The sequence below is a fragment of the Strix aluco genome, chromosome 2 (assembly GCF_031877795.1).
Source record: "Strix aluco isolate bStrAlu1 chromosome 2, bStrAlu1.hap1, whole genome shotgun sequence".
Classification (NCBI taxonomy): Eukaryota; Metazoa; Chordata; class Aves; order Strigiformes; family Strigidae; genus Strix; species Strix aluco.
In genome coordinates, this window is record NC_133932.1 from 73,301,778 (window position 1) to 73,327,064 (window position 25,287).

The 25,287-nt window shown below is 38.9% G+C and overlaps 1 protein-coding gene across 3 annotated transcripts in view; it reads right to left on the reverse strand.

The window, feature by feature from the left end:
• Window positions 1-25,287, reverse strand: part of MYO16 (myosin XVI) — a 402,721-nt gene that overhangs the window by 22,126 nt on the left and 355,308 nt on the right. For all 3 annotated transcript variants that reach the window (XM_074815323.1, XM_074815322.1, XM_074815321.1), the window contains exon 33: window positions 5,144-5,302. In XM_074815323.1, coding sequence (XP_074671424.1) covers window positions 5,144-5,302 — 159 coding nt within the window. The remainder of the gene's footprint in view (window positions 1-5,143; window positions 5,303-25,287) is intronic.

Below are 25,287 nucleotides of genomic sequence, written 5' to 3' on the forward strand. Positions count from 1 at the left end.
TACCTATATTAAATTCCCTGTCCTCCACCTTAAAATTCTCCCTCAGCAAAATCACATATTTCTGGTCAAATGAAATGCTTGAAATAATTTCCCTCCAAAAATCTAGTCTTTGTCAACACAAAACAAATCTCCTTTTTCCAAATAATTTCCTGAACAAATAATTTATTCACATGGATTCAGTCTGGATACATCTCAAACAAAGTTATCCATATTTTAAAGCAAAATGTTTTTAAAGTAGGTGTTATTCATTTAATTCAAATAAGAGATATAATGTAAAATATTTGCATGATTCTATACCACCATAAATGAATGAAAATACTTTCCTAGGCAAGCAGCATGTTTTGAAAAAGATACTGCTTTTGCACTATATTCATGCACTTTAGGATCTACCATCCCTGACAGCCTTGAGCTAAGAATAAGGTTACCAATGATTTTCTGTTTATTTCTATGAAAAACACTTTGATAAGAGGTCTTATCAAATAAGTAAAGTTTCCATGTACAGCAACAGCATGTCATCACAGAAATGGCAAGCAGAGGCTTGGTGGAGTTTGAAAAGATAAAGTTTGGAGTAGTTGATTACATTCTGAGACTTTTCCTTTACATACACCTAAGTAAATATTAGGATACCACAGCTGTGCACTGAATAAGACCTTGCTTAATTCAGCACAAGGTTGGAAGTATCTGTTTAGCAGGGGCAGGAGCAAGAACGTAAGTTAATCAGGGGTTCAGGCTGGAGCACAAATTACACCATTTGGACTGGGCTTTCTTGCAACTATTCTCATTAAGAAAGTAAGTCTAATTTGGCAATTTTTTGGCAAAATCATGCTTGCTAACATTAGTACTGTAATTATATGTGGTGGTGAAAATTATAGTAAGGAAAATGATTCAATCAATAATCTTTATCTGGAGAAGTTAAATGAAAGAAATGTATGCCATAAGAATAAGGCCTTGTCCAAAACAATATGTGTATTCAAACTAGAAACCCAATCCTTTACCCACTTACTTCCTGTAATGCCTTTTCTATATTGCTTCAAAGGGACATCCCACACTCAGTCCCTGATCTTCTTCCTATACTTCCTATTTCCCATTTCTGCCCTGTTCTCAGATACTTCTCTTAGGATCCTTCAGATAGACAGCTTGCATCTCAAATACTGAAATCTAGATCACTGGACATCTAGAAGTCGTTCTGTGGTTCCAGAGAACTTCTAGTCTCATAGGCTCTGCTACCTCCAAACTGGAGACCCTGCACTTTCTGGCCTTGAACATCTATATTTCCAAAACAAAAGAAACACCACAGAGTCTCTGGGTCTTTGCAACTGTGGCCACACATCATTTCCTAAACTTTCTACCTTCTTCCATGATTCTGCATTCACACACAGGCTGGATCTACTTATCAGCTCCACTCGGTACATTGGCTGCTATAGTGTGAAAGAGGCGTCACCAGGAAAGGCAAGATGTAAGGCTCTGTGCTCGACAGCATGTAGCCTGTGTCATGGACACATGCCCTTTTTCAGGTTATCTTCTGTGACACCTCTCCCATTCTGCGACTTGTTGCCTGATGTGCTTAGACCTAGTGTTAAGTTTCAAGAGACTATATATCAGACTTAGCCCACAGGTGACTTGCTTAGACAGAATGGCTACCTTCTCGACAGCTGAAGTGAGACAAGACTAATCCCCTTACCTGAATAATGCATAGGGTTTTTGGTGAAACAGACAGGTTCTTACAGTTACTCTTATGTTAATCTGCGTAAACTATATGGTGAGTCTGTTCACATGGATCTCCACACACAAGCAGTGGACCCCAGTTATAACTGAAGAGAAGAGGAATAACCAGAGAGACTTCCTTCACGAGACAGCAGCGTGCCAGCGGAGCTGGATGAACAGCACTGTGCAAAATGCGTGTCGGTATGAGCATTAGGCACAATGCAGCCCAGTGCTCCTTCATCCAACAGGGCTGTCTCATCTATACAAAACCGACTGCAATTTTCACTTGGGTTACACAGAGTAAGTACCTCTACAACACACTCCACTGGGGGTAAAGAACTGTCAGATATCTGGGAAATTTATCCTTTTCACTGACAAAGGTTAGGTCACGTCAGTCACTTATTATAGTGGGCATATTTAAACATTTCACTCAATGATTAAACACTTCTCTAGATCCTATTAGGTAGTAGTTGGAAATGAGACAAATTTCAGTAAACTACCTGCAGTGTTTGAGTGTCTCCCACCAGAGGATCTGCTATTTTGGGTGATTTAGGATTACAACTTTCAGCATTGTAACATAAAAGGTTATTATAGGCGTTCTGATTACTCTTTGTGTTTGTACTAGAAAATGAAAAAAGCTTTCTTTCACACTAAAAACTCTGGTCAGTGTGGAAGATTTGTAGCAGAAAAGTCACAGTTTGATGGTACAGAGCTGTAGAAAGTTGTTACTCCTAATATTAAAGATAAACTAAAGAAGAGGAGGATTACATTATACAGAATGAAAAAGCAACTTCTCTTAAAATTCTGAACTAACAGCCGTGCCAGAAATTAAACTCATCTTCTGAAAGCAACACAGCATTAATCTGTTTGGAAGCTGAGCCAGCCAGCTTTTTAGCTGCTTAGTAATGGTTTTCTAAAAAATTCATCAGGTTATAAGTAAGATTAACATCTTCATCAAAATGATTATTCTTATGACCATAGTGCCTTTAAGTTCATGATGCTTCAGAGGAGTGGTGCCTACACTTCATCATGACAGTAAAAGACTAGTCTTAATTAAGAAATTGCTTCTGTATTAACTCATATGAGTGATGTATGAATCTAGATTTTAGTTCTACCAGTGGAAAGTAGATTATATAGTTGCACTGTGTAACAGTGGGAAGCACATTACACTATTCAAGAATTTTGTAATATCGGTATCAAATATTTAATAATGCATTTCAGGTTTTATTTTCCTCAAAGCTAGAGGAGTTTGGGATAGAGTAACAAATGAAAAAGTATTTTACATAGAAACATCTCATGGCACATTCTACAATATCAGTATTGCCTAGATATATCCAATAAGACACAGATTTCAAAATCATGAAGATCGTAAGGTTGAATCCTGGAAATTTTTTTTTCCTAAGGAAATTGGAAAACTGGTTATGAATTCATGTAATCAAAGTACACCAAAGTTTTCCATATTGTCAACTCTTTCAATTATTGTTAAGGGTGGCTGGTAAACTAGCATTCTGTATCACTAAATTTATAATCTGTTTTTTCTCTGCATCAGGGTAAAATAAAAGCTTGCATCATTTATACAACAGTCTGATAGGCAAAACAAAGATTTGAACCTTGAATTACCACAAATAATGCTAATTCCTTACCCAGCGGGATACTGCCACACTCAAAGGGAATTTTTTTTCTACTCATAGTATACAGTGAATATCAAAATCATTCCTTATCAAAGCTGCATCAAAATTGGTAACCTTCCATGAAAAGTTCAGGTTTGATGAATCAGTGGTTTTTAATGGAAAAAATATCTTACTGGAAAATTCCATTGCATGACATTACACCTTTATGATTAAACTTTCCATTTGCAAATAGTTTAAAAATAATTAGTTTAGACATAGTAGATACTGTATATTATCAATATGAACAGACTTGACTACTAGTGGTTACAAATACACTGGTAAAAACTTCACACAGTTCCAAGCACCCATATCACGTATTAATTGGCCTTTTGTTCAAGCACCGACTATATAGTTCAGTAACTGAGATCGTTTACTAACTTAATTATAATCATCACAAATTATAAACGTAAAGCATCATTTCATTCCTAAGCTGAAATAAACACGGCTCTTGTGATTAAACTCCCAGTTAACAGGTCTGGGGATAAAATGATTCCTCTTATAAAAAGCTGATGTCCCACAGGTCCCATTAGGACATCAGAATATGTGGTTAAAATCCTACGTCATAGAAAGGAATCAAAGACTTGGTCTACCCACAGTTTTTGCATTAATTTAACAGTCTGACTGTTATACATACTGAAAATATGCTTTCCTCCTCCCCAAATTATTATATTGATACAAATGGGGACATGGTTGTAATGGACAAAGATGGCTTTTTTCTTCTGTCTCAGTGTGTTCCTCCTGGTTCCACGCAGGAATGAATGCACCTTTACACTCATAACTTCTCAGACTGGATGAGTTTTCTGCTCTGATTATCTGAGAGAGCAGGAAGAATTATTTTGGCCAAGCACTCCAGAATTTTGAGAATAAGTTTTCTTGAAAAGAAAGGAATTATTTGATTTTGAAATGTTTCATTTTGATAATAAAGCATGGGTTTTCATTTCAAAACATTGCATATTAACATTGCACAATACTCCAGCCTTTTTATTAAAAGGAAGGGTAGCATATTTGTTAAACAAAATGCAATTTTCACTTGACCTAAATTTTTTTCCCTTTGATTTTTCCCATATAGCTCTCAGACTACCAACTGCATTATGTGTAGTTCTACCCTTAACAATAAAGGCTATACAACTGTTCTGCTTACACAAACCATATTTAGACTTAAGTTTTCTGCATGAAGATAGGTGTACTCAGTGCCATGCAAGTATTTAGACATCTGCTTCTTCACATTCCATAAATATTTTCTATTTGTCTTGTGTCTGTTCATACTTGTGTATTTGTATTGTGTGATTTTATGTAATACAGGTGTTATATCCTTAGGATTTACGCTTTCAGGACCTTGAAAGCTTTCATTCTTTCCGTCATTGTTCTTGCATCATTTTGATCATCTTGTAGCAATGATAAACAATTTGTCACTCATTAGTAAGGCACCTGTAGAAAAGGGAGATTCTGATTTTTCCATTTTCTGTCCCATTTGTATTGATTATAGGATGAGAAATCTGAAATCTCAGTCCTCAATGCCTCAGGCTTCTTATAGACTTGGAGCTGAGCTAATTACAAATTCCTCAACAGAGGCTGTTTTATTTTCTTCACATTCAGCTTTTATTGGAGAGGGGCTTATCAGTTCACACATACAAAGTTAAGCCAGTTCCAGAGACACACATATTTCACAACTCAGAAGATTCCAGCTTGACTATAACTTAAAAAGCTCATTCAAGGAAGCACTTCAGCAATTTTATGTCAGAAGAGCTTTGGGATTAAAAACTGCTTACCATTTGATACTGAATTTCCATTTTCAGCAGTCACAGAACTGGACAGTGGATTAGATGACTGAGTTCCATGGTTATTTGCATTTTTATCCTGGGTTTCAGATCCAATATCTGATGCACTTGGATCTTCCCTGCTCCTCAAGTTCAGATTAGTTTCAGCACCTGACACAAACAAAGAAAAAGCTCATCAGCTTCCTATTAACTAGTGGCTTTCCCATATAAGTAGAAAAAACTAATACAGAGAAACCAAATTACTTTATCAAATTAATTTAATGAATCACTAAATTCACAAGTCCAGTGATAAATGTGGAAGTGATTTTTAAGTCAGTGATTTTTGCAGAGGTTTTTGGTGTTTGGTGGTTTTTTTGTGTTTGGGTGTTTTTGTTTTTTGTTTTTGGTTTTTTTTTCTGGTGTTCCACTTGTAGCCATTTACAGTTTATGGAAGTTAAAGGCATTAATGAAATTTCATTTGCAATGTTTCTTTTCACACAAATTTCAGCTGATAAAACTCAACAAATGTTTACATTGCCTCTCCTTCAGACTCTATTCTATTTCACATGAGTTCATATACCTCGGTCACCACTGCAATGCTTTTTACCATTGCATTAGGTGATACTAGCCACAGCTATAACATGGGTTTGTTTTCTTTTCTTATCTCCTCCCACAAGAAACAAAGTGGCTTTTGATATGAGACCATATGTACCAAGATTCCTCCCAACAGAGCCTCCCTGTGGGCATTATTCACCCTGCCTCAGGGCTCTGCAGCCATCAACTGTCACTTTCCGTAAAGTTCCAGGTTTTCATGTCATAGCCTTTTAGTCAAATTTCTTCAAGACATCAAGAGGGGGTCTGATCCTGTGGGAGTTCCAAAGCTATGTACAATGCAGAGACATTTCTTCAAAGAGAAGGGCAAACCCCTTCCCTTCTTCCCCCTCTAACTGATGACACATCCATACAAAGCAAAACAGCTCACAGCAAAGTGCCCAGAGCTTGCTCTGAGCTTGCCTGGCTTTGTCAACCCAGTGCACCACAAGAAAGAGGGTTCAGCCATCAGGTGTGCCCAAGCGGTGCTCCCCACTAGAGCTCAGGGGCTGAAGGCAGGTTTGGAGATGGGAGACAAGCCTGTGTGCAAATGGCAATAGTATGAGGGACCCCCACTGCAATTCTGGTATCCCTGGGTATCTCCACTCCACCCCTGTGTGGCTGGGCTGATGAGGCTGCATGAGATGCTGCACTGGCAAGGCTATGCATTTTTTGATGGATTTCTCTCTCTCTTCTGTGTTTCTTTTCATTTTGTGGTGAACATATATACATTTTCCTTGCCATAATCAGATTTGTTTCATGGAAGGCAAAGCTGAATTCAGTTCTCTCTCTGTTTATCTCCGTTTCAGTTTTCCTCTTTCAACACTCTTTGAGAGCTGGCCTTAGCTGCAGGGCTGACATATTATGGCTGGCCTGGGTGCAGAGGCCCTCATTTAGCACTCTAAAATGGAAATTTTTCTTCCATGACAGCTCTCGAAGAGCTGTTCCTTGATTTTTGGTTGTGTCTATTTAAGCTTTGCCATAATGACAGCAATAACTAACAGAGGTCAAAAGACTAGCTATTAAAACCAACATTACAGCATTCATCCATACTTCCAATGACATGCTCAGCTCTCCCAAAGATACAATATATTCTTGTAAGTCTTGAGTACACCAGCATTTTTCAAGGGGACAGGAAAAACATTTTTTCACAAGGTAACATGTTGAATGCGTGGTCGATTTTTCATTTTTATGCCTGGACTAAAAAAACCCCACCTGGTTTACAAAGTACCAACATTTAAAAAATGAATTAGTGAAACTATATATCAATTCTGGTTAACTTGAAATGTTTCATTGAAAAGGGCTTTCTTATTTTTGCTTAGCTTTCAGTTATCTAACTCTGAATCTTTCTTAACATTTCCTCTTCTAACAAAAAAGCTGTCTTGAAAAGTCAAAAAGTTAATTTCCAAGCTGTCAGAATAAAACATTTCAATGTTGTTTTTTTTTTTTTTTTTTTTTCTCCCTCCCTTGCCCTCATTCCCTGATCATTCTTTTTTGCCAGATCTGATTGGAGTGTTTCAGTGGCACTGTTTCATAAACTGCATATTTAGGCAAATGTGCTAAGTATTGAAAAAATTAGGCCAGCTCTACCCACAGTAACTGACTTGGGAGAGGCGGTAGAACCAGAGTCTGAGCTGGAAAATGCATACAGTACAATTATAAGAGCATGCCTGATTTAGCTTTTGTACAAGCAAGTTGACTTCAAAATGCATCTTTGCAGCTCATATTAAATTTGTCTGAAAAGGAAATGTCACTTTTAGATGTTAATAGTCAGTGCACTTGCCTATAGATCATAATCCACCTACATAATTATTGTGCCACCTTTTACATAAAGAGTCTCGAGGGAAGTGGCTGGGATCCTTATTTTTCTTGATATCCGAAAGATTTATTGATTTGCCTGACATCTGCAATTCATTTGAGAATGTGCAAGTAGAAAGACTTTTCCTTGCATTCCTATTTGCAGAAGCCTTTTGTTTCATAGGTGCACTGATATCTTTTCATGGCATTCATGAAGGGCTCTTGGAAAAAAAAAAAGGTTGTCATTTCTCCTTTATACCTGTAAGATGAAATACTACAAAGAATTGTGGATAGCTACTACTGAGCTGAAATATCATCCGAAATTGACAGAAACAAGTAGTGGACAGATATGCAGTGTATCTTTTGGGACAACTATCTAGATAGAGATCTGTTATCCCATTTGCTCTATTCAGTCATTGTAAGAAATGCACACCTTTAGTTTCTAAATAGAAGACTATATAGTAAAAATACACTTCATTGTTTCTTAGTTAATTAATCTTGGGTGTGGGAAAGAAGCCTGTATTTTGTTTCAAAGTAATCTGGATTATATAAAGGTACTTGCACTAATTTCCTATATATAGGCATCTTCAGCTCCTTGGAACAGATTCATGTGAGTCTACGGAAAAAGTATAGCCGCATAGGTTGGCTAACTTCTAAAAGACTCCTGGAGAAGCCAGAATGTATCCCTAGCAAACAAGTACTGTTCATTTATTTTGGACTTTGTGTAAAATGGGGGAGTTTCTGAAGAAAATCTTTTCTATAAATAGGATAACAAGAGGATGCTTTAGTCAGGTGCAACCAGTGCACTGTCCCAGTGCAACAAAACTTACCTAGGATCACTGGGTAATTCGTGTTGGAAGGGACCTCAGGAGGTTCCTTGTGCACCCCTGCTCCAAGCGGGGCCAGCTGTGACGTTAGACACAAGTTGCTCAGGGCTTTGCCCAGACAGGTCTTGAAACCCCCAAAGATGGAGCCTGCCCAACCTCCCTGGGCAGCCTGTCCCTCTGCCTGCCCCCTGGCCTGCCTGTCCTCACCAAGAGAGGTATCAGTACCCGGCCTCAACCCCTCTCGTTTCAGCTCACGCCTGCCGTACCTTGTTGTCCTGCCACACAGGGCTGAGAAGGGCCCAGCTGTCCCCTCTCCATCCCCTCCTCACAGGCATTGGGGTGGCTGTGAGCTGCCCCTGAAGCCACCTGTGCTCCAGGCTGGACAAGCCCCGATGCCCCAGCCTCTGCTCATGGGGACACCCTCCAGCCCTGAGTGTCACGGGGCTGAACTCACTCCAGGTTATTGGTATCTTTCTGCACTGGGAGGCACCAAACTGGCCATGGTACCCAGATGTGATTTAATGAGTGCTGGGCAGACGGGACAACCCCTGCCCTGACCTCCTGGCTGTGCTCCTGCTAATTCAGCCCCAAATGCTGCTGGCCATCTCTGCTGCCAGGGCTCACTGCCAGCTCCTGCCCAGCTCCCAGGGCGTCCAGCACCCTTTCCCCAGAGCTGCTCCCAGGACAGTCTGTCCCCAGCCTATATCATTGTAAGAGGTAATTCCTTCCCAGATGTAGCACTTTGCATCTCCTTTTTCAATAGCTTTATCATGCCAGAAGGCCCTGACTTTATCTTCTGTACTGGGGTATCCCTCTCTGTCCTGCCTTCCGCTACCCCAAATATCCCTGAGCATAACAAAGGTGTCTCCTGACTTTTTATCATAATATTTTATTTCACACAGTTTATCATTGCACAGTGGTATCTTAGATAGGAATACTGTGGGCAATTATAAGAGATATAGGCAAGCCCTCTGTTAACACTAAAGACTTAGAAAATTCCTACTGATTCCTATTTTATCTATCAAATATTGGTCTGAAATTAACTTCACCCTCATGTTTTCTCAGTCACCTAATACAGAAGTTTGGACTTTTCTCCACATTAATGTCAACTTCTCCCTGCTTCCATGAATCTCTGCAGATACAAGTATGCACTGCTCTCTTACCCCTTAGCTTTCTGAAACTATCAGAAATACTTTAGGAGAGAGGAAAAGAAAAAGCTATGGTTCCTACAGTTGAACATCTTCACCAACACACTGAACGTTAGCTTGTTGTTCAGACTTGTGCTCTGCTGTTCGCACCAGATGGAAGGATTATTTACCAGGTTTCAACTTTTTTTTCCTTTTTTTTTAAGTAACAGCATCTTAACAGTTTCCAGTTAGTAATAAATGTTATTTGAAGAGTCATCCATGCCTACTTGTGAGAGACTAGCTACAGAGAGGTATCAGCTGTAAGAGCATAGTGGGAGTTCATGATTATAAAAGGAATATAAGTTTTAAGTGAAAACCTACAGGTTCTTTGCAACAGTGAACAGCATTTGGATTATTTCAGTAGACTGACTTTGCCAGAAAGATACCTCTGACTCAGTCAAATTCTGTTCTGACTAATCTTGCAGTTAATGAGGATGTATGGACTACAGGGATGTGCGGATATTTGGACTGGGGGCAAAATTTTCCCCTCAACTGCAGCATAGTTACTAACTGGAAGCAATCACATGTACAGTGCATTTAATCAGAGTATGGCAAATCAAAGTGTAACAGTTATTTCCTTACAAGCAAGCTCTGTATTCCAATAAGCCCATATAACTAATTACATCAACATTACTTGAAAAGTGTAAGAGGAAAGGTATGCAAAAGAGGCAACTCACAAAATCCACATTTGTTTGTTATTCTCAGTGTTTCTGGAAAAGACTGAGTTTAAAACTCATGACAAAGCTATAAGGCATAGGATGGACTAAAATTTCACTTATTTTGGAAAGAAAAGTCAGAGTATGGCAATCATGGAAAATATTTAATATATCTGCTTTTCATTTTCCTTTTGAGTCATTATCTCACTCTTAAAAGAAACCAAATGCACTGAAAGTCTACATGATATAACCTTTTTGTCAAAAGAATAACTTAAACTCTTTCAATTGAGTTATGACTTCCAAATATCCTATTATAAAGCTCTTTTTTCTCAAACATAAAATGTAGGGTCCCAAACGTCATAGTTATTTCATAAGTAGTACTTAGGCTGAATTAATGCTGTTATCACCAAATTAGAAAATGGGCCAGTACAGTCTCTATTCAGATGACAGATTAAAGTGCAATACTGAAACATTTTGAGAAACTATTAAGTTTGTATTATGTATTTAGCCTATTTAATAAAGCCTAAAGCAAAGTATAAATCAATGACTGATATCAGTATTTAGGTGGAATCACCACAGACTGTGCAGCAAGACATGCAAACCCAGTATGTTATTAAAAGCCCAGCAGTAACTCACCTAGTTGGGTTGCATTTTTCTTTTCTGTCAAAGCCCTTGGTTTGGCCCTCCTTTCTTTAAAAGTAGGTATATCCATAATGAATATCTGTCTTGATATGTTTTTTTTTTTTTTCAAATCCTTCTCCTTTTAACATTTAGTGCTCATTTACAGTCTGACTGAAAACTCATTAATAACAACAGAAGCCCTCCACTTCTTTCAGTGGGTTTTGGATCAGATTCATGCTTACCTTGGATACTTTGTGCAGCACTGCCAAAGCACCAAGGGATCCATAATACTGGGCAAAAACAGAGGGCCTCTTGCTTTGTCTATCCTGGTAATTCAGATGTGATCATCACTGTTCTCTGGCCCTGAGGCAAATAGTAAGACACGCATGTCTATGCTATTACACTTTCTTGCCCTTCACAACAGAGAGGCTGCATCCAAGTTGTCTACTGGGAATAGTCCCTGGCCTGTGCCATTTCCTGAACCATGCTCAGATCTGTCTGGAAGGGAGCCAGACTGCCAGGTCCAAAACCATGCCAGGTACTGCTCTAGCACTTTGACTGCATAGAGGATTGAGCTGCCATACCCAGGAGATTTCCTGGCAATGGCTCATTTACTAAAACAGACAAAGCCCTTCACCTTGACAGCACTAGTTACCACAATCAAAAATGAGTGGTCAACATTAAGTCCATCTCAGGAAAAAAAGGAAAAAAATATGGAAGAAAAGCAACATCAAAGCAGATGGGGCTAGTGGGACACTGAACTGTTGTACAGTTTTTGTTGACGGCATATTTAAAAGTTTCTTCCTGACTGTATGGGGAGAGCAGGCTTTCCCTAGTTTTGCGCTAGTGTAAATGGAAGTCATACACCCTCTTGATCTTATTAGACTCATACCATCCTTTTAAGGCACATGTTCCTTTTCATTAATTAAACAGAGAACTAAAGCTGACTTCCCAGCTGAGGAATTTCAGTGCCATAAGCTAGGTAGGATGTATCTAGGTCCTAAAGTAGAAACAGTCTCTGTCCTGGTTGACAAAATCATTGGCCCCATAAAACAGAAACCACAAATAGTATAGAAAAAGCTTAAAAGTTTTTCCACAAAGAAATGAAACCTACAAAAATATATAACACATATAATTATGGAAAGAAATATGTGAAAAAAAAAAGGGGGGGAAATAGTTCCACTTCTTATCATTTAATGCCTTTAATAAATCCCAGGATAATGTCAAACATTATTTCTTTATCCATGGCAAACATGACTTTTCTGTAACCAATAATCAATATGTGGTTTTAGTTATTGGGATCCACAGCTATTTACACTTTATTAGTAACTATGAAATCTGGAAAACACATATATTCTAGCAGATAAATTAATGTAATACAGGAGGAGAAGCTTTTTGTACCTGGGATACCATGGAATTGAAAAGCTAAATAGCTTGATTTCCTTGAAACCTGTGGCTGGCATCCAGCAAAATGGAAATTTCAAATCAAGCAGGTTGTCATTATACATATGAATAAGAGAACTGAAGGATACTATTAGCCAGGATCTGATAGACAAGACAGACAGAAGGGATTCCTGATCTGTGCTCTCACTCTTTCTTGGAAGAGTCAGGAATACACTGAATCCTAGCAGCCAACCCTGAATATTTGTTACATTTACTGTGCTAAGTGGACATTGTGAAGTGAGGCAAAAAAGAAAAAAGATGGCCACTGCAGAAGTTATGCAAATATTTTTTGATGAAGGAAAGGGAGAGGAAAGTTAAATAAGAACAAGCCATTTTATTTTGGCTCGAGTGTTTACCACTGTGTTTTGTTGCACCTTGACAATTGCCCTTGGCACTTCCTGTTTTGTTGACTTATTGTTGAGCCATTCCTTGTCCATGGTGTTTGCTAGCTACCCTCAGCACATGTTGTTTTGGGTGTCCTTTCATTGGATAAATGCATATTGCTTCAGAGTAGTTCAGTTTACCCACATGAAGTCACACTGTGATCTGCTGTAGCATGGCTGTTTACTTTGTCTGCTGAGAGCTGGAAGCAAACATATGCATCTTATTTGCTGAAAGAAATGGAGCAGGATGAAAACTGTCAAGACAGGATTCCCCCAGTCTATTAGCGTGTACTGCCTGTCTCACCATTATAGCTGTGCTGCTGGCTGCCGCTGCCGTCAGAGGCAATAATTATTCATTGATTTATTTCACCTCACAAAGCTTGCCCTTACAGCAGCAATTGTCTAGGCTTTCCCCCTGCAATGATGCTCCTAGGATAGGCAGCAATGAATTTGTACTATCACTTCCAGCACCCTTTCTCTCTGAGCTGTGTAAATGGAATTATCAGATGGTGTTACAAGCCACTCCTGAAGCTGCATTCTTCAACAGCGCAGGTAAATACAGAAACAAACCACTTATTTGCTCTGGGAAGCTGCATTTGTGGAAGCTCTGTATGAACACTGGAAAGTAAAGAGAGGAGATGCAGGCAATGAAGAACATCAAGTGGCAAACTCACTGCTGGAGGTAAAGAGCTCCTCTGAGGAATATCATGTTAGTGTGACACCAATCAGCCAGAGTTCAGAAGATAAGGCTGGTAGTGAGAAGGAAGTCTCTGAAGCAACTGCAGGAACTCCTAGGTCTGGTTCAGACCTTAAGAACCAACAGCTCAATCAGTTTTTTGTAAATCACTTCACAGCTATGGAAAATATACACTTAGAACAGAAAGGTTTCTTCTGCTTTCTTCTCTGATGGATTTGTGCTGGTGGAAAGACTGTGCTCTTATTTTACATTTATTTCAGTGACAATCATCACAAGCCTCAAACCCTTCCCTCCTTCCTAGAAGTAATGATAGGGACATCTCTGGGTCAGGTAAACTTTCAGAGTTGGTGGGGGAGATAGATAATGCAAGTGACTTCTTTCCCCATCTGGAGGACTCCAGATTGTTCCCAATATGAAACAAAAGAATACTGCTGCTGAAGTGGAGAAAAACATCTTCTTAAATACTGGTAATGGATGAAGAATATCTGAACAGGCTGCCACCTCTCCTACTTGATAGTATCTGAGCAAGAACTTGAAATACTTTCTCAATGCAGCAAGTGTGCTAGAGACCAGCCAGTGCATGTGTTTCAGAGACTGGAAGTCTCATTTACTCCATCTTCTCTAGGAACTGAACTCTGCAGGCCTTTCTGAGGTCCATTACTAACCACAGAGGGCAGGAAGGAGGGCAGCACTCCTTGGAACAATTTCCTGCCTTAGGAGAAACATTTCTTCCCTCCAGGTTCCCATGTTGCCCACCTTTTCAAGTCTAATATGGAAAAAAGTAGATGATTTTACTCTGTAATAGTTTTGTTTACTGTTAGGTGCGTTGATTGGCTGACCAAAGAGTCTATTTCTTGTTTATGTGGTTAAAAAACTGCTGGTGTGCTGGAAAAGGAGGAGGCAATTTAGTAAGAAACACAGCTTCACTTTTAAAAACTGCTTTCTTCTAACTAATGTGGATGCAGCAGTTCTTTCTGAAGGCAGACATTTAAGTTTGTTTACATTTGTGTGTGGTATCTCAGTAACAGAACAGCCATTACTGCTGGGCTTTAGCTGCTGTTGGAAGGAATTATGTGATGAGACACTGTCTCAACCTTCCTCCCCCTCACAGTTGCAAATATTGTAAAAATAAACAAAACCCCCCAAACAAACAAACAGACAGGGATTTGCTACTGCCAACAGCATCACATCAGTTCTATTTACTTTTCCCACAGTATACTTCTACAGAGATTTTTCAGGATATCTCTCATACCAGCTCTGGCGTCGACTGCAATGCAGAAGTCTTAGTGTAAGTGTCTGCACTGGGCAAATAAATTGTTTGAGCAGATCCTGAGGGACAATCCAAGGAATATTTTTGGATCACCTGTACTGTAATCCTGCCCACCAAACAAGGACAGCTATTCTGGAAAATCTCTCAGACAACATTCCCAAATTGCTTTTGAAGTGAGCTTCTAACATAAAAAATTGAATTTAGATATTTCTTTAGCTTCTTTTTAAGTTCATTTTGAAGGGATACAGTGATGGTCAATGACACCTCTGTGAACCTCAAAGCAAGAACATATGGATATCACAGATGCAGTGTGATAGACATCCATACTGTACACAAATATAGCCAACCTGTGGCTAAAAACTGTCACTACATACTACTAGTATGTCAGCATCATACTGCAACCAGCCCTTAAGGAAAGAGCTAAAAGAAATAATGAAATGTGGAACTTCAGATCTAACTTTTTCATATGTTTTTTCTTTTAAAAATTGCACCACATAAAGGATAAAATTCATTTTCATGTTTTGCATTTTAAAATAGAGTGAAAACTCAATCCAAAAGAGTGCTGAAATTGAAGGTTTATTTTCCCACTCACTAGTGCCCTCAGGGAGAAGACAGATTCCCCAAATTGCTACTCCTACTTCCAGTGCTCCACTTCCAAACACTCTCCTACCCTCTCAACAGCAGAGTGCAGTGATGTGGAGAGAGCATGAGGGTCAGGGCACCCTCACACTTATGACCAAGTCTTTTTCCCAGTCCCTTTCTAACTGTCTTGTTTCTCCATTCAGCCCCACAAAATGCTGAAACTGGAACACCATCAACACACATGGCTCTATAGAGTTTCATGGTGAGCTGCATGAGTCCTGTCAAGAACTTTGAGTCATTACTGAGGAGTGGGAATTTGTGCAGTCACAACTGCATTGCTGTTGGATACCTGAGCCAGTGAGTTTAGAAGTAGCTTGGTTTGTTTATAACACATCTTTGATTGCTGTGTAGACATACCCCTAAATGACAACCTGATCGGTGTTGAAATGGCCACTCTTGAACTCATCTAGGTCCAAAAATAAAAAGTCAACACTAATTGTTAACATTTCCAAGTATGAAAAATTTTACTATGTTTGAGACAAACTATTTCAATACTCTCCAAACATTTCTGAAAGACTGGACATGAAAGAATATTTATTTCTGCACAGAATTTCAGAATGCTTTATTTTCATTCCAGGGCAAAATAAAAATAAATGTCACAATCTTGACATTTTCTGTGAAATGGAATTATTGTTCTCTACTGAGGCTCTATGAAAAAGATGATTTAATGCTGAGATGGATGTAAATAAGTTAAAAGCATCTGAACAGATTTCTCACTCAAGTTGAGAGCTTAATTAGAGATTTTCACTAAAATGTGTGTTCAAAGTTCATTCTCCACTATGTCCCAAATGCCTGTAGTACTGTAAAACCAAGTGATATGATGTTTAACGTCAAATAGCCATATTCTTGGTTGGTATTAGGAATGAAATTGTGCTATAGTTCAATTTCCTTGTTCTCGCAGATATGGCTAATTTCTCACATTAATGTATCTTTGGTTTACAGTTAGTGATGCAGTGGTTCCTAAACAAAAAGCCCTTTGTGGTTCTGTATCTTGGATCACAGATAAAAAATACTGAAGACTGTTCACTATTTAAAGAAGCCCACAACACCATTAGTAATGAGACAACTTCCTGAACAATTGCTGAATTTGGAACAATGATGTTGCATCAAATGGTGAAGAAAATACATTGTTATGAAAATAATAATCCTGTAAATGTCTACCTGAATGATCAAAGTAACTATTAAAGGTGGGATATTATTAAAATCTATGGGCTTCAAATGCCAGTATGGTGTGGTTATTGTGCTCCAGTATCAGACATGGCGAAGAGAACACAAAATAAATCTGGAAAAATACATCTGGAAAAAAAAAATGGAAAGAAAGCAAAAAAGAATCAGTAATTTAAAAGGCATGCCTGCAGTTCTCAGAAATGGACCATGTAAAAGGAACAGAAAAGTCGGTGCAATTACTTCTCCTCAATATCCTTCCTGTTAAGCAGCGACTATGAACATGAGAGAGCCTGTACTGAGTCAGACTAAGGGTCTGTCTACTCCAGAATCCTTTTCTGACAGCTGTAGATACATACAGTATAAGATCATGTCAAAAATGCAGTGATATTTCCTGTGTGATCCTGGGGCTGCACAGTCTCCTCCCTCTATTTGACTGGATATAGGCTTTGGAAATGTGTGGAGGAGTGCTAAGGATTTGATTTTATTTTTAATAAAAGCATTTAAAATGCAAAATTAATATAATAAATGTTTATGACAATATCCATTCCTTTTTCAACTGAAAATGAGACTTGATTTGTTCTTCTAATAATCTTCAGGTTAAAATTGTTTAATCACACACAAAGACTCTTTTCCATGTCAGAACAGAAAACAAAAGCAAATTACACATTAATGATTTTAGACTGTAAGAACAAATAGTGAAATCAACCAGGAAGAGAAATGCTACAGTGAAAAAAAACCCATCGTCATAACAGAAACCCAAAAAACTTTTCAGCAGTAAAATATACTAGTTTTCAGAGATTCTGAAATGGAAAATTATTCTTGGTATATAGTGTTTATCCTAAAAAACCAGATTTTTTTGTGAGAAATTATCCAGATAATGGCAGACTTACAGATGAGGAGAAGACTGCAGGTTAAGGTGGTATCTTTCAGGCTGTAAAACAGTTCATATATATTCTGCAAACAGATATGGAGGGTACTTTCTCTAGACTCTTCTAACCCCTTTTTCTGCTGCAGTAATGCAAACCACACTTGTTTTGTCAAAAAAAACACCCAGCATGGGCTGGATGGCAACTGTATTGCCAGCAGTTCTGTTTCCTCCTTTGTACTTTTCTGCATAGGGCATCTATGGCTAGCCAAGTATGGGCCTTTTTTTATGACTTGCATTAAACTCTTACTAGCAGTGCTTTGGCTTCCTCCCACTTTTCTGTACTACTGCAAGAGATTCAGATTGAGAGCTGCAAGTAGTCCATAGTGAATCAGAGAGTGATGACTCTCCTGTGTTTAGATATCTAATCTGAAAATTAGTCACAGAAAGTCACCCTCACTCCCTGGTAATTAAGGCAATTATATAAACAGATATTAATCTCTTTCTGAGAAGTGTTGTGAAGCTTAATTCATTAAAGTTTTAATGCTTTGAGAATTTTACTTGAAAGATGTTACAGAAGTCCAATGCCTCATGTAATCATTCCTCTAGCATTCACAGGTAAAAGATAAAAGGTGAAAACACAGCTTTCTGTATTACTCATGGTTTGTAAGTTGTTAGCTTTTGCCACAAAGAAAGTAAAACTATTACATTATGTCAATATAATGTAGGAATAATGAGATGCAGATATGAATATTATCTTTATTAAGATGCCTAAGAGGAAAAGCTGAGTGGCTCAGAGCATAAGGGACTGGGATTTCGTCTCAGAAACCCCAGTGGGGATTTAATTTGCAGCCAGTGTTGAGATGTTAGCTGCACAATAGCTTGCTCTAATCTGCTGACAGAGGGAAATTATTTACTAGCTATCAGAGATACCTGCCTTTGACAGGACAAATACTTCCCATACATACACATTAAATCCTGTTATTTTCCAAGTTTGAGTCAATTTCAATAAAGAGTATCTGGCAAGTTTTAGTCACAACTATGTACATCTAAATATCTGTATTATTTGTCAGTTGTATCTTCCTGTGACTTCCAGTGCTTAAACTGGAGAATGTGGAATAATCCACTGATATGTGAAGCTATCTGCCTTGGAAATACCACATTTAGGAAGTAGGTAAAGAAAGGATTCATGTTGATAATGGATGCCAAAGATATTGGGCAAACATTTGAACAGTGTCGCTATTTTGTTAACGATCTAATGTTTGCATGCCTTTTCTTTTACTATATAAGTCACTAAACTGTTTAGGAAAGGAATAGGCCACTGAAGCATGTATAGACTTGCATATACAGATAGATCTACTTGTATTGAAACACTAACAATAATTCACAAAACTTGGAAGTCTATATATTGGTGACCTACATAAAGGAAAGGTCTTCCTAATTTTATTTCTTAGGCATCTAAATCTGGGGTTGCAAGTTTGCATATTTTATTTTGCTCAGACACAGAAGTCAAGCATCCACACCAATCTTTTCTCAACAAGCAGGAAGGAGAGAAGGTATTCTGTCTTTATCTCAATGACGGTAAGGAAATTCATCCAGGTAAGGGAAAATCACATTTCCTTTGCTCCTTTCCCTTTAGAATCCACATGAATACTCACTCTGTCAATCTGAGCATAGATGATAGGCTGGGAATTATTCCATCTTTTGTTCTGGTGCTGAAATGATTTCCCTTTGTATGGAATAATTTAGTATCAATTGTACCAATCGAGAAATAACACTACAACCTAGGAATCTGAGTATCATTCATCCATGTTGAGGAAAAGAAAACTCTGTCCTTGTTCCACAAATACTTAATATGAAATGCTTAAACATGTAATTGTCTCTTCCTTATATAAGGAATGTCTTATATGTTGAATAGTTAGCAATATTTGTATATTCTGCTAGAGAATGTGGGTTTGTGATTAAGGCACTGAATTGGGTTTCATGAAATCTAGTTTCAAATCTAAGGTCCTGTCTAGAAATATCTGAATAGGAGCTCTGCACATGACCATTCAGTTTCTATCTGTCTTACAAACTAAAGATTCTACTTTTAGAAATCAGGGAGAATAGAAGAAAATTTTGTGTGTGTATTATCACTTATCTGCACTCAAGTCTCATTTTATATGGAGTAAAAGGAAATCCCTGTCTAACAATACAGCTGTAGCTTCAATGACAACTCTTTTCAACCTTGGAGAAATAATTTTACCTCAGCTCTCACCTGTTACAGTTTTGCTTATTTAAACTATAAGTTCTGTAGAGCAGAAAACTTCTCTTATTACATGTAAACTATTTTGCAAGAAATTGCATACTATATGATCCTGATCTTGCTTGAACCAGTAGATGCTACTGTTGTATAAAAAACATGGCCAGGCTAGGCGACCAGGCAATGAAAGTTGTTGCCATTTGAGTAATCTTTTTGTTGCCTTTATGAAAGAAGAGTGCTCTCAGTTCAGTTCACAATAAGTCTGCAACCCATCAGAAAACCACAAATCTGTTCTATTGTAATTCTGGACGATCATTTCCCAAGGAGAGGTCAGAAGCCAAAAGGACATCAGTGTTCTCTAGGCCTTGAAATTACTCCTCCAGGCAAGAGGGAGGCACGTCAGGGTATGTGTCTGTATTGCACTTTTATTGGCAAGGAGGCTTTTATCTCCAAGGCTGATGATCCCATACAGAAACTTATTGATTCCCACAGGTAACTATCCTTGACTTGAGAATAGACCACAATTTTACTTTCTGGTTTTAGTTGTTGGTTGTTGGCAGGTTATAACTTATGGAAATAAAGGAAATTGCACATTATGGAGTGCTGCTCTAGGCCATGTCTTCAATTTCAATAAATTTGTATTTTTTTTTTTTTTTTACAATATCATCTCCTATAAAATACTACAAATGACAAAAAGAAGAAAGGGAGGAGGCTTCCAGGAACTTAATATGCATTAGGCAGTAGGTGATAAAAAATCAGAGGGTAAGACATGGACAACTTCCAGTTTTACATAACAGAGTCCACTCTGCTGATTGCCATCTTATTACTTTGCATCGGAGGTTAAATAAAAAATATTTTTTTCCGGCTGTTACCCTAGAAATTAGCTGAACACATGAAGTACATGAAAAAAGGCAAATTGTAAAAACACACATATACATTCACCTGTATTTCTTTGTTACTTTCAATCCATCTTCTCATCATTGAACTGCTCGTATGTAACCGCACTTAGTATACACTAGCTTCCTAGCTCATAAAATATTGATTCAGGTTTTTTATCGTATATCTTTCTTGAACTTTGATCTTTCATACTTAGTGCTGCCTTGATGAAATATTTAGAAGTACAACATTTTCCATGCAAAAAGTAAATTTAGAGTTTTTTTATGGTAGCCTCTGTTAATGTACTAGCTTCAACCCACAGGAGACCCAAGCTGAACTCTATCTTGATCACATTTAGTTGAAAACTGCGTTTGCAAGAGTCCTCCATCCCAAAGCAACATTTTTTTTTTAAGGTAAAGGTCAGTTTTGTGACTTGGTTGGAGTAGGCTTACCACATTTTCTCACCAGGTACATTGAGAGAGCCTTGAGAAGATACATCCAAAGACCTGACTTTAATAGTTACTTCCCAGCAGATAAAAATGTTATTATCTATATAATAAAACAAGGTCCCCAACTTAAAAAAAATCCTACAGAAACCAAAAGAACATTCTACATATATTTATAGGCATTGGATGTTATCAAGTAATTTTGCCAAAGCAAGCAAAACTACTGCAATATCTCCTTTACCAATTTGATCAAATTCATATACTCAGAATAACAAACAAGGCAGTCTCTTGAGGTTGAGAACTCATGAAGTCTCAGTTTATAGCTCATGGCTGATTGAATTTGGCATCTAGGAACATGCAAGGTCCAATAAAAGCTTTTTCAAGGTCTGGAGAACTCACAAGAGTTCTGTCCACCATGGTTTTCCTGATAGCTGGTAGGAGCCTTTCTCCTAGTATAAGTCTCTTGTCTCCACCTAGCAACTAACTTTCATGGAACCTACAAAAACTCGTTTTTATAGGTAGGAAAATGGACAATGAATAAGAAGATAAGCTATCCCATTCTCTACTATTTTGTTTTATATTTCAAAAAAAGGTGGCGGGATCAATAGTCTAACTGATGTGCATCTACACCAATGCACACAGCATGGGCAACACACAGGAGGCACTGGAAGCCACCGTGCAGCTGGAAAACTATGATATAGTTGCAATCAGGGAAACACGGTGGGATGACTCACACAACCGGAGTGCTGCAATGGATGGCTATAAAGTCTTCAGAATGGATAGGCAAGGAGAGGTGGTGGGTTAGCTCTGTATGTTAGGGAGTGTTTTGACTGTCTACAGCTTGACAATTGTGGTGAAAGGGTTGAGTGTTTATGGATACGAATCAGGGGAAAGGCCAACAAGGCAGATATCACGGTGGGAGTCTCTTACAGACCATCCAACCAGGATGAAAAGGCAGATGAAATATTCTATATTCTATATTCTATGAGCAGCTGGGAAAAGTCTCACAATCGCTAGCCCTTGTTCTTGTGGAGGACTTCAATTTACCAGATGTCTGCTGGAAATACAATACAGCAGAGAGAAAACAGTCTAGGAGGTTCCCGGAGTGTGTGGAAAATAACTTCCTGACACAGCTGGTGAGGGAGACAACTAGGGAAGGTGCCTTGCTGGCCCTGTTTGCGAACAGAAAAGGACTTGGGGTGATGTGATGGTCTTGGGCATAGCAATCATGAAATGATAGAGTTTTCAGTTTTCAGAGAAGTAGGTAGAACTGCTACCCTGGATTTCCAGAGGGCAGACTTAGGCCTGTTTAGGAACCTGATTGACAGAGTCCCTTGGGAGGCAGTGCTGAAGGGCAAAGGAGTCCAGGAAGGCTGGACGTTCTTCAAGAAGGAGATATTAAAGGCACAGGAGCAGGCTGTCCCTTGTGTGCCAAAAGAGGAGCTGTTGGGGAAGAAGATGAGCTTGGCTGAACAGAGACCTTTGGCTGGAACTCAGGAAAAAGGAGAGCTTATGACCTTTGAAAGAAGGGGCAGGCCACTCAGAAGAACTAGAAGGATGTCATGAGGTTGTGTAGAGAAAAAATTAGAAGAGCCAAAGCCCAGCTAGAACCTAATCTGGCTACTGCTGTAAAAGACAATAAAAAATATTTCTATAAATACATTAACAACAAAAGGAGGGCAAAGGAGAATCTTCATCCTTTATTGCAGATGAGGGGAAACAGAGTGGCAAAGGCTGAGGAAAAGGCTGAGGTACTCAATGCCTTCTTTGCCTCAGTCTTTAATAGTAGGACCAGTTGTTCTTGGGGTAGCCAGCCCACTGAGCTGGAAGACGGGGACAGGGAACAGAATGAAGCCTCCATAATCCAAGGGGAAAAGATTAGTGACCTGCTACACTACTTAGACATACACAAGTCCATGGGGCCAAATGGGATCCACTCAAGGGTACTGAGGGAACTGGCGGAAGTACTCACCAAGTCACTTTAATTTATCAGCAGTCCTGGCAAACCGGGGATGTCCCAGTTGACTGGAGGTTAAGAAATGTGATTTCAATCTACCAGAAGGGCTGGAAGGAGCATCCAGGGAACTACAGGTCTGTCAGACTAACCTTCGTGCTGGGGAAGGTTATGGAGCAGATCATCACACAGGACAACTAGGTGATCAGGCCCAGTCAGCATGGGTTTATGAAAGCCAGGTCCTGCTTTACTAATCTGATCTCCTTCTATGACAAGGTGACCTGCTTAGTAGACAAGGGAAAGGCTGTGGATGTTGTTTACCTGGACTTTAGTAAAGCCTTTGACACCATTTCCCACAGCATTCTCCTGGAGAAACTGTCTGCTCATGACTTGGATAGGCGTACTCTTTTCTGGGTAAAAAACTGGCTGGATGGCCCAAAGAGTTGTGGTGAATGGAGTTAAACCTAGCTGGCAGCTGGTCACAACTGTTGTTCCCCAGGGCTCAGTATTGGGGCCACTCCTGTTTAATATCTTTATCAATGATCTAGACGAGGGGATCAAGTGCACTCTCAGTAAGTTTGCAGATGACACCAAGCTGAGCAGGAGTGTTGATCTGCTTGAGGGTAGGAAGGCTCTACAGACGGATTTGGACAGACTGGATCGATGGGCTGAGGCCAAGTGTATGAGGTTCAACAAAGCTCAGTGCTGGGTTCTGCACTTGGGTCACAACAACTCCATGCAACGCTACAGGCTTGGGGAAGAGTGGCTGGAAATCTGCCTGGCGGAAAAGGACCTGGGGGTGTTGGTCGACAGCCAGGTGACCACAAAGGCCAATAGCATCCTGGTTTGTATCAGAAATAGTGTGCCCAGCAGGATTAGGGAAGTGATCTTACCCCTGTACTCGGCACTGGTGAGGCCGCACCTCTAACACGGGGTTCAGTTTTGGACCCCTCACTACAAGAAAGACATTGAGGTGCTGGAGCATGTCCAAAGAAGGGCAACGAAGCTGGTGAAGGGTCTAGAGCACAAGTCTTATGAGGAGCAGCTGAAGGAACTGGGGTTGTTTAGTCTGGAGAAAAGGAGGCTCAGAGGAGACCTTATCACTCTCTACAACTGCCTGAAAGGAGGTTACAGTGAGGTGGGGTTGGTCTCTTTTCCCAAGTAACAAGTGATAGGACTAGAGGAAATGGCCTCAAATTGTGCCAGGGAGGGTTAGATTGGATATTAGGAAAAATTTCTTCACTGAAGGGTTATCAAGCATTGGAACAGGCTGCCCAGGGATGTGGTTGAGTTATCATCCCTGGAGGTATTTAAAAGACATGTAGATGTGGTGCTTAGGGACATGGTTTAGTGGTGGACTTGGCAGTGTTAGGTTTACAGTTGCACACAATGATCTTAAAGGTCTTTTCCAACCTAAATGATTCTATGATTCTATATTGCCTATTTTGAATATTCTGCACAAAGCTCTTGATTAAGGCAAGGTGTTTGGACAGACAGAAGTGAAGAAGCAGAGGAAAAAGACTGGAGATTTTCTCACTTTTAATTTTAAAATCACAAAATTTTGTGTTTGTGTGATGCTACTAGGGAGAGAAGTTTCTTTATACAGTGCACCAACTATTTTCAGCAGGAGACTTCTTTTTTTAAATCAGAAAACTAATGTGAAGACTGGAGTCAGTGTTGTAATTGATATGCAGAACTGGGATTTACTTCAACTTTAATCACTTAGAAGTTACAACTCTACTAGTTTAGTCATGTAGGTTTTCCTCATACCAAATGGAGAAAGATATATGGAAGGAATTAAACTCTGTGAATGACTGTCTCTTCACAGCCTAAGGATTTTATGCATACATATCGAGCTTTTAGATGGACAAAGTTAGGTCGGAAGCAACTCACTCTTACAGAGTAACCTACTGAATCTGTTAATACCAGGATGAATTTTCAGTATTCATAAGATCCACAGATTTGTTCCAGTAACAACATTAAACCCTTTATTACCTGGACAAAGCAAATAATTAAGTGATAATGTCTGAAGATTGTGGTCTCAAAAAACTTCAGCAAAATGGCAAGCTTAGCTTCTTTTTATAATTGGCATTTGCACTAGATACAAAAGATGTTCTCCAGATGCCAGAAAGCCAGGATATCAAGTAATCACTGGGTATATACATAAGTGTATGTAAATGACAGGAAAGGTAGGAAGAAAAGGACAGGAATGGGAAATATAGTTTGCTGCATGACTCTCTGTCTCAGATTTATTTAGGAAAATAATAATGGCTGTAGGATCAAATTCAGAGTTTGATGGAAAGGAAATAATGAAACCTTAAAAGACAGTCTTCAAATTAAATACATGCTATCTACCAGATGCCTAGACATATATTTCATTCAAAGTTTTTCTATAGATTGATACTATAAACTCATTTTCATATGATGTAACATCTGTGTTTATTTTACTGAGACTGCTGGAATGATAAAAGTAATCCATTTAAATTTGTGTC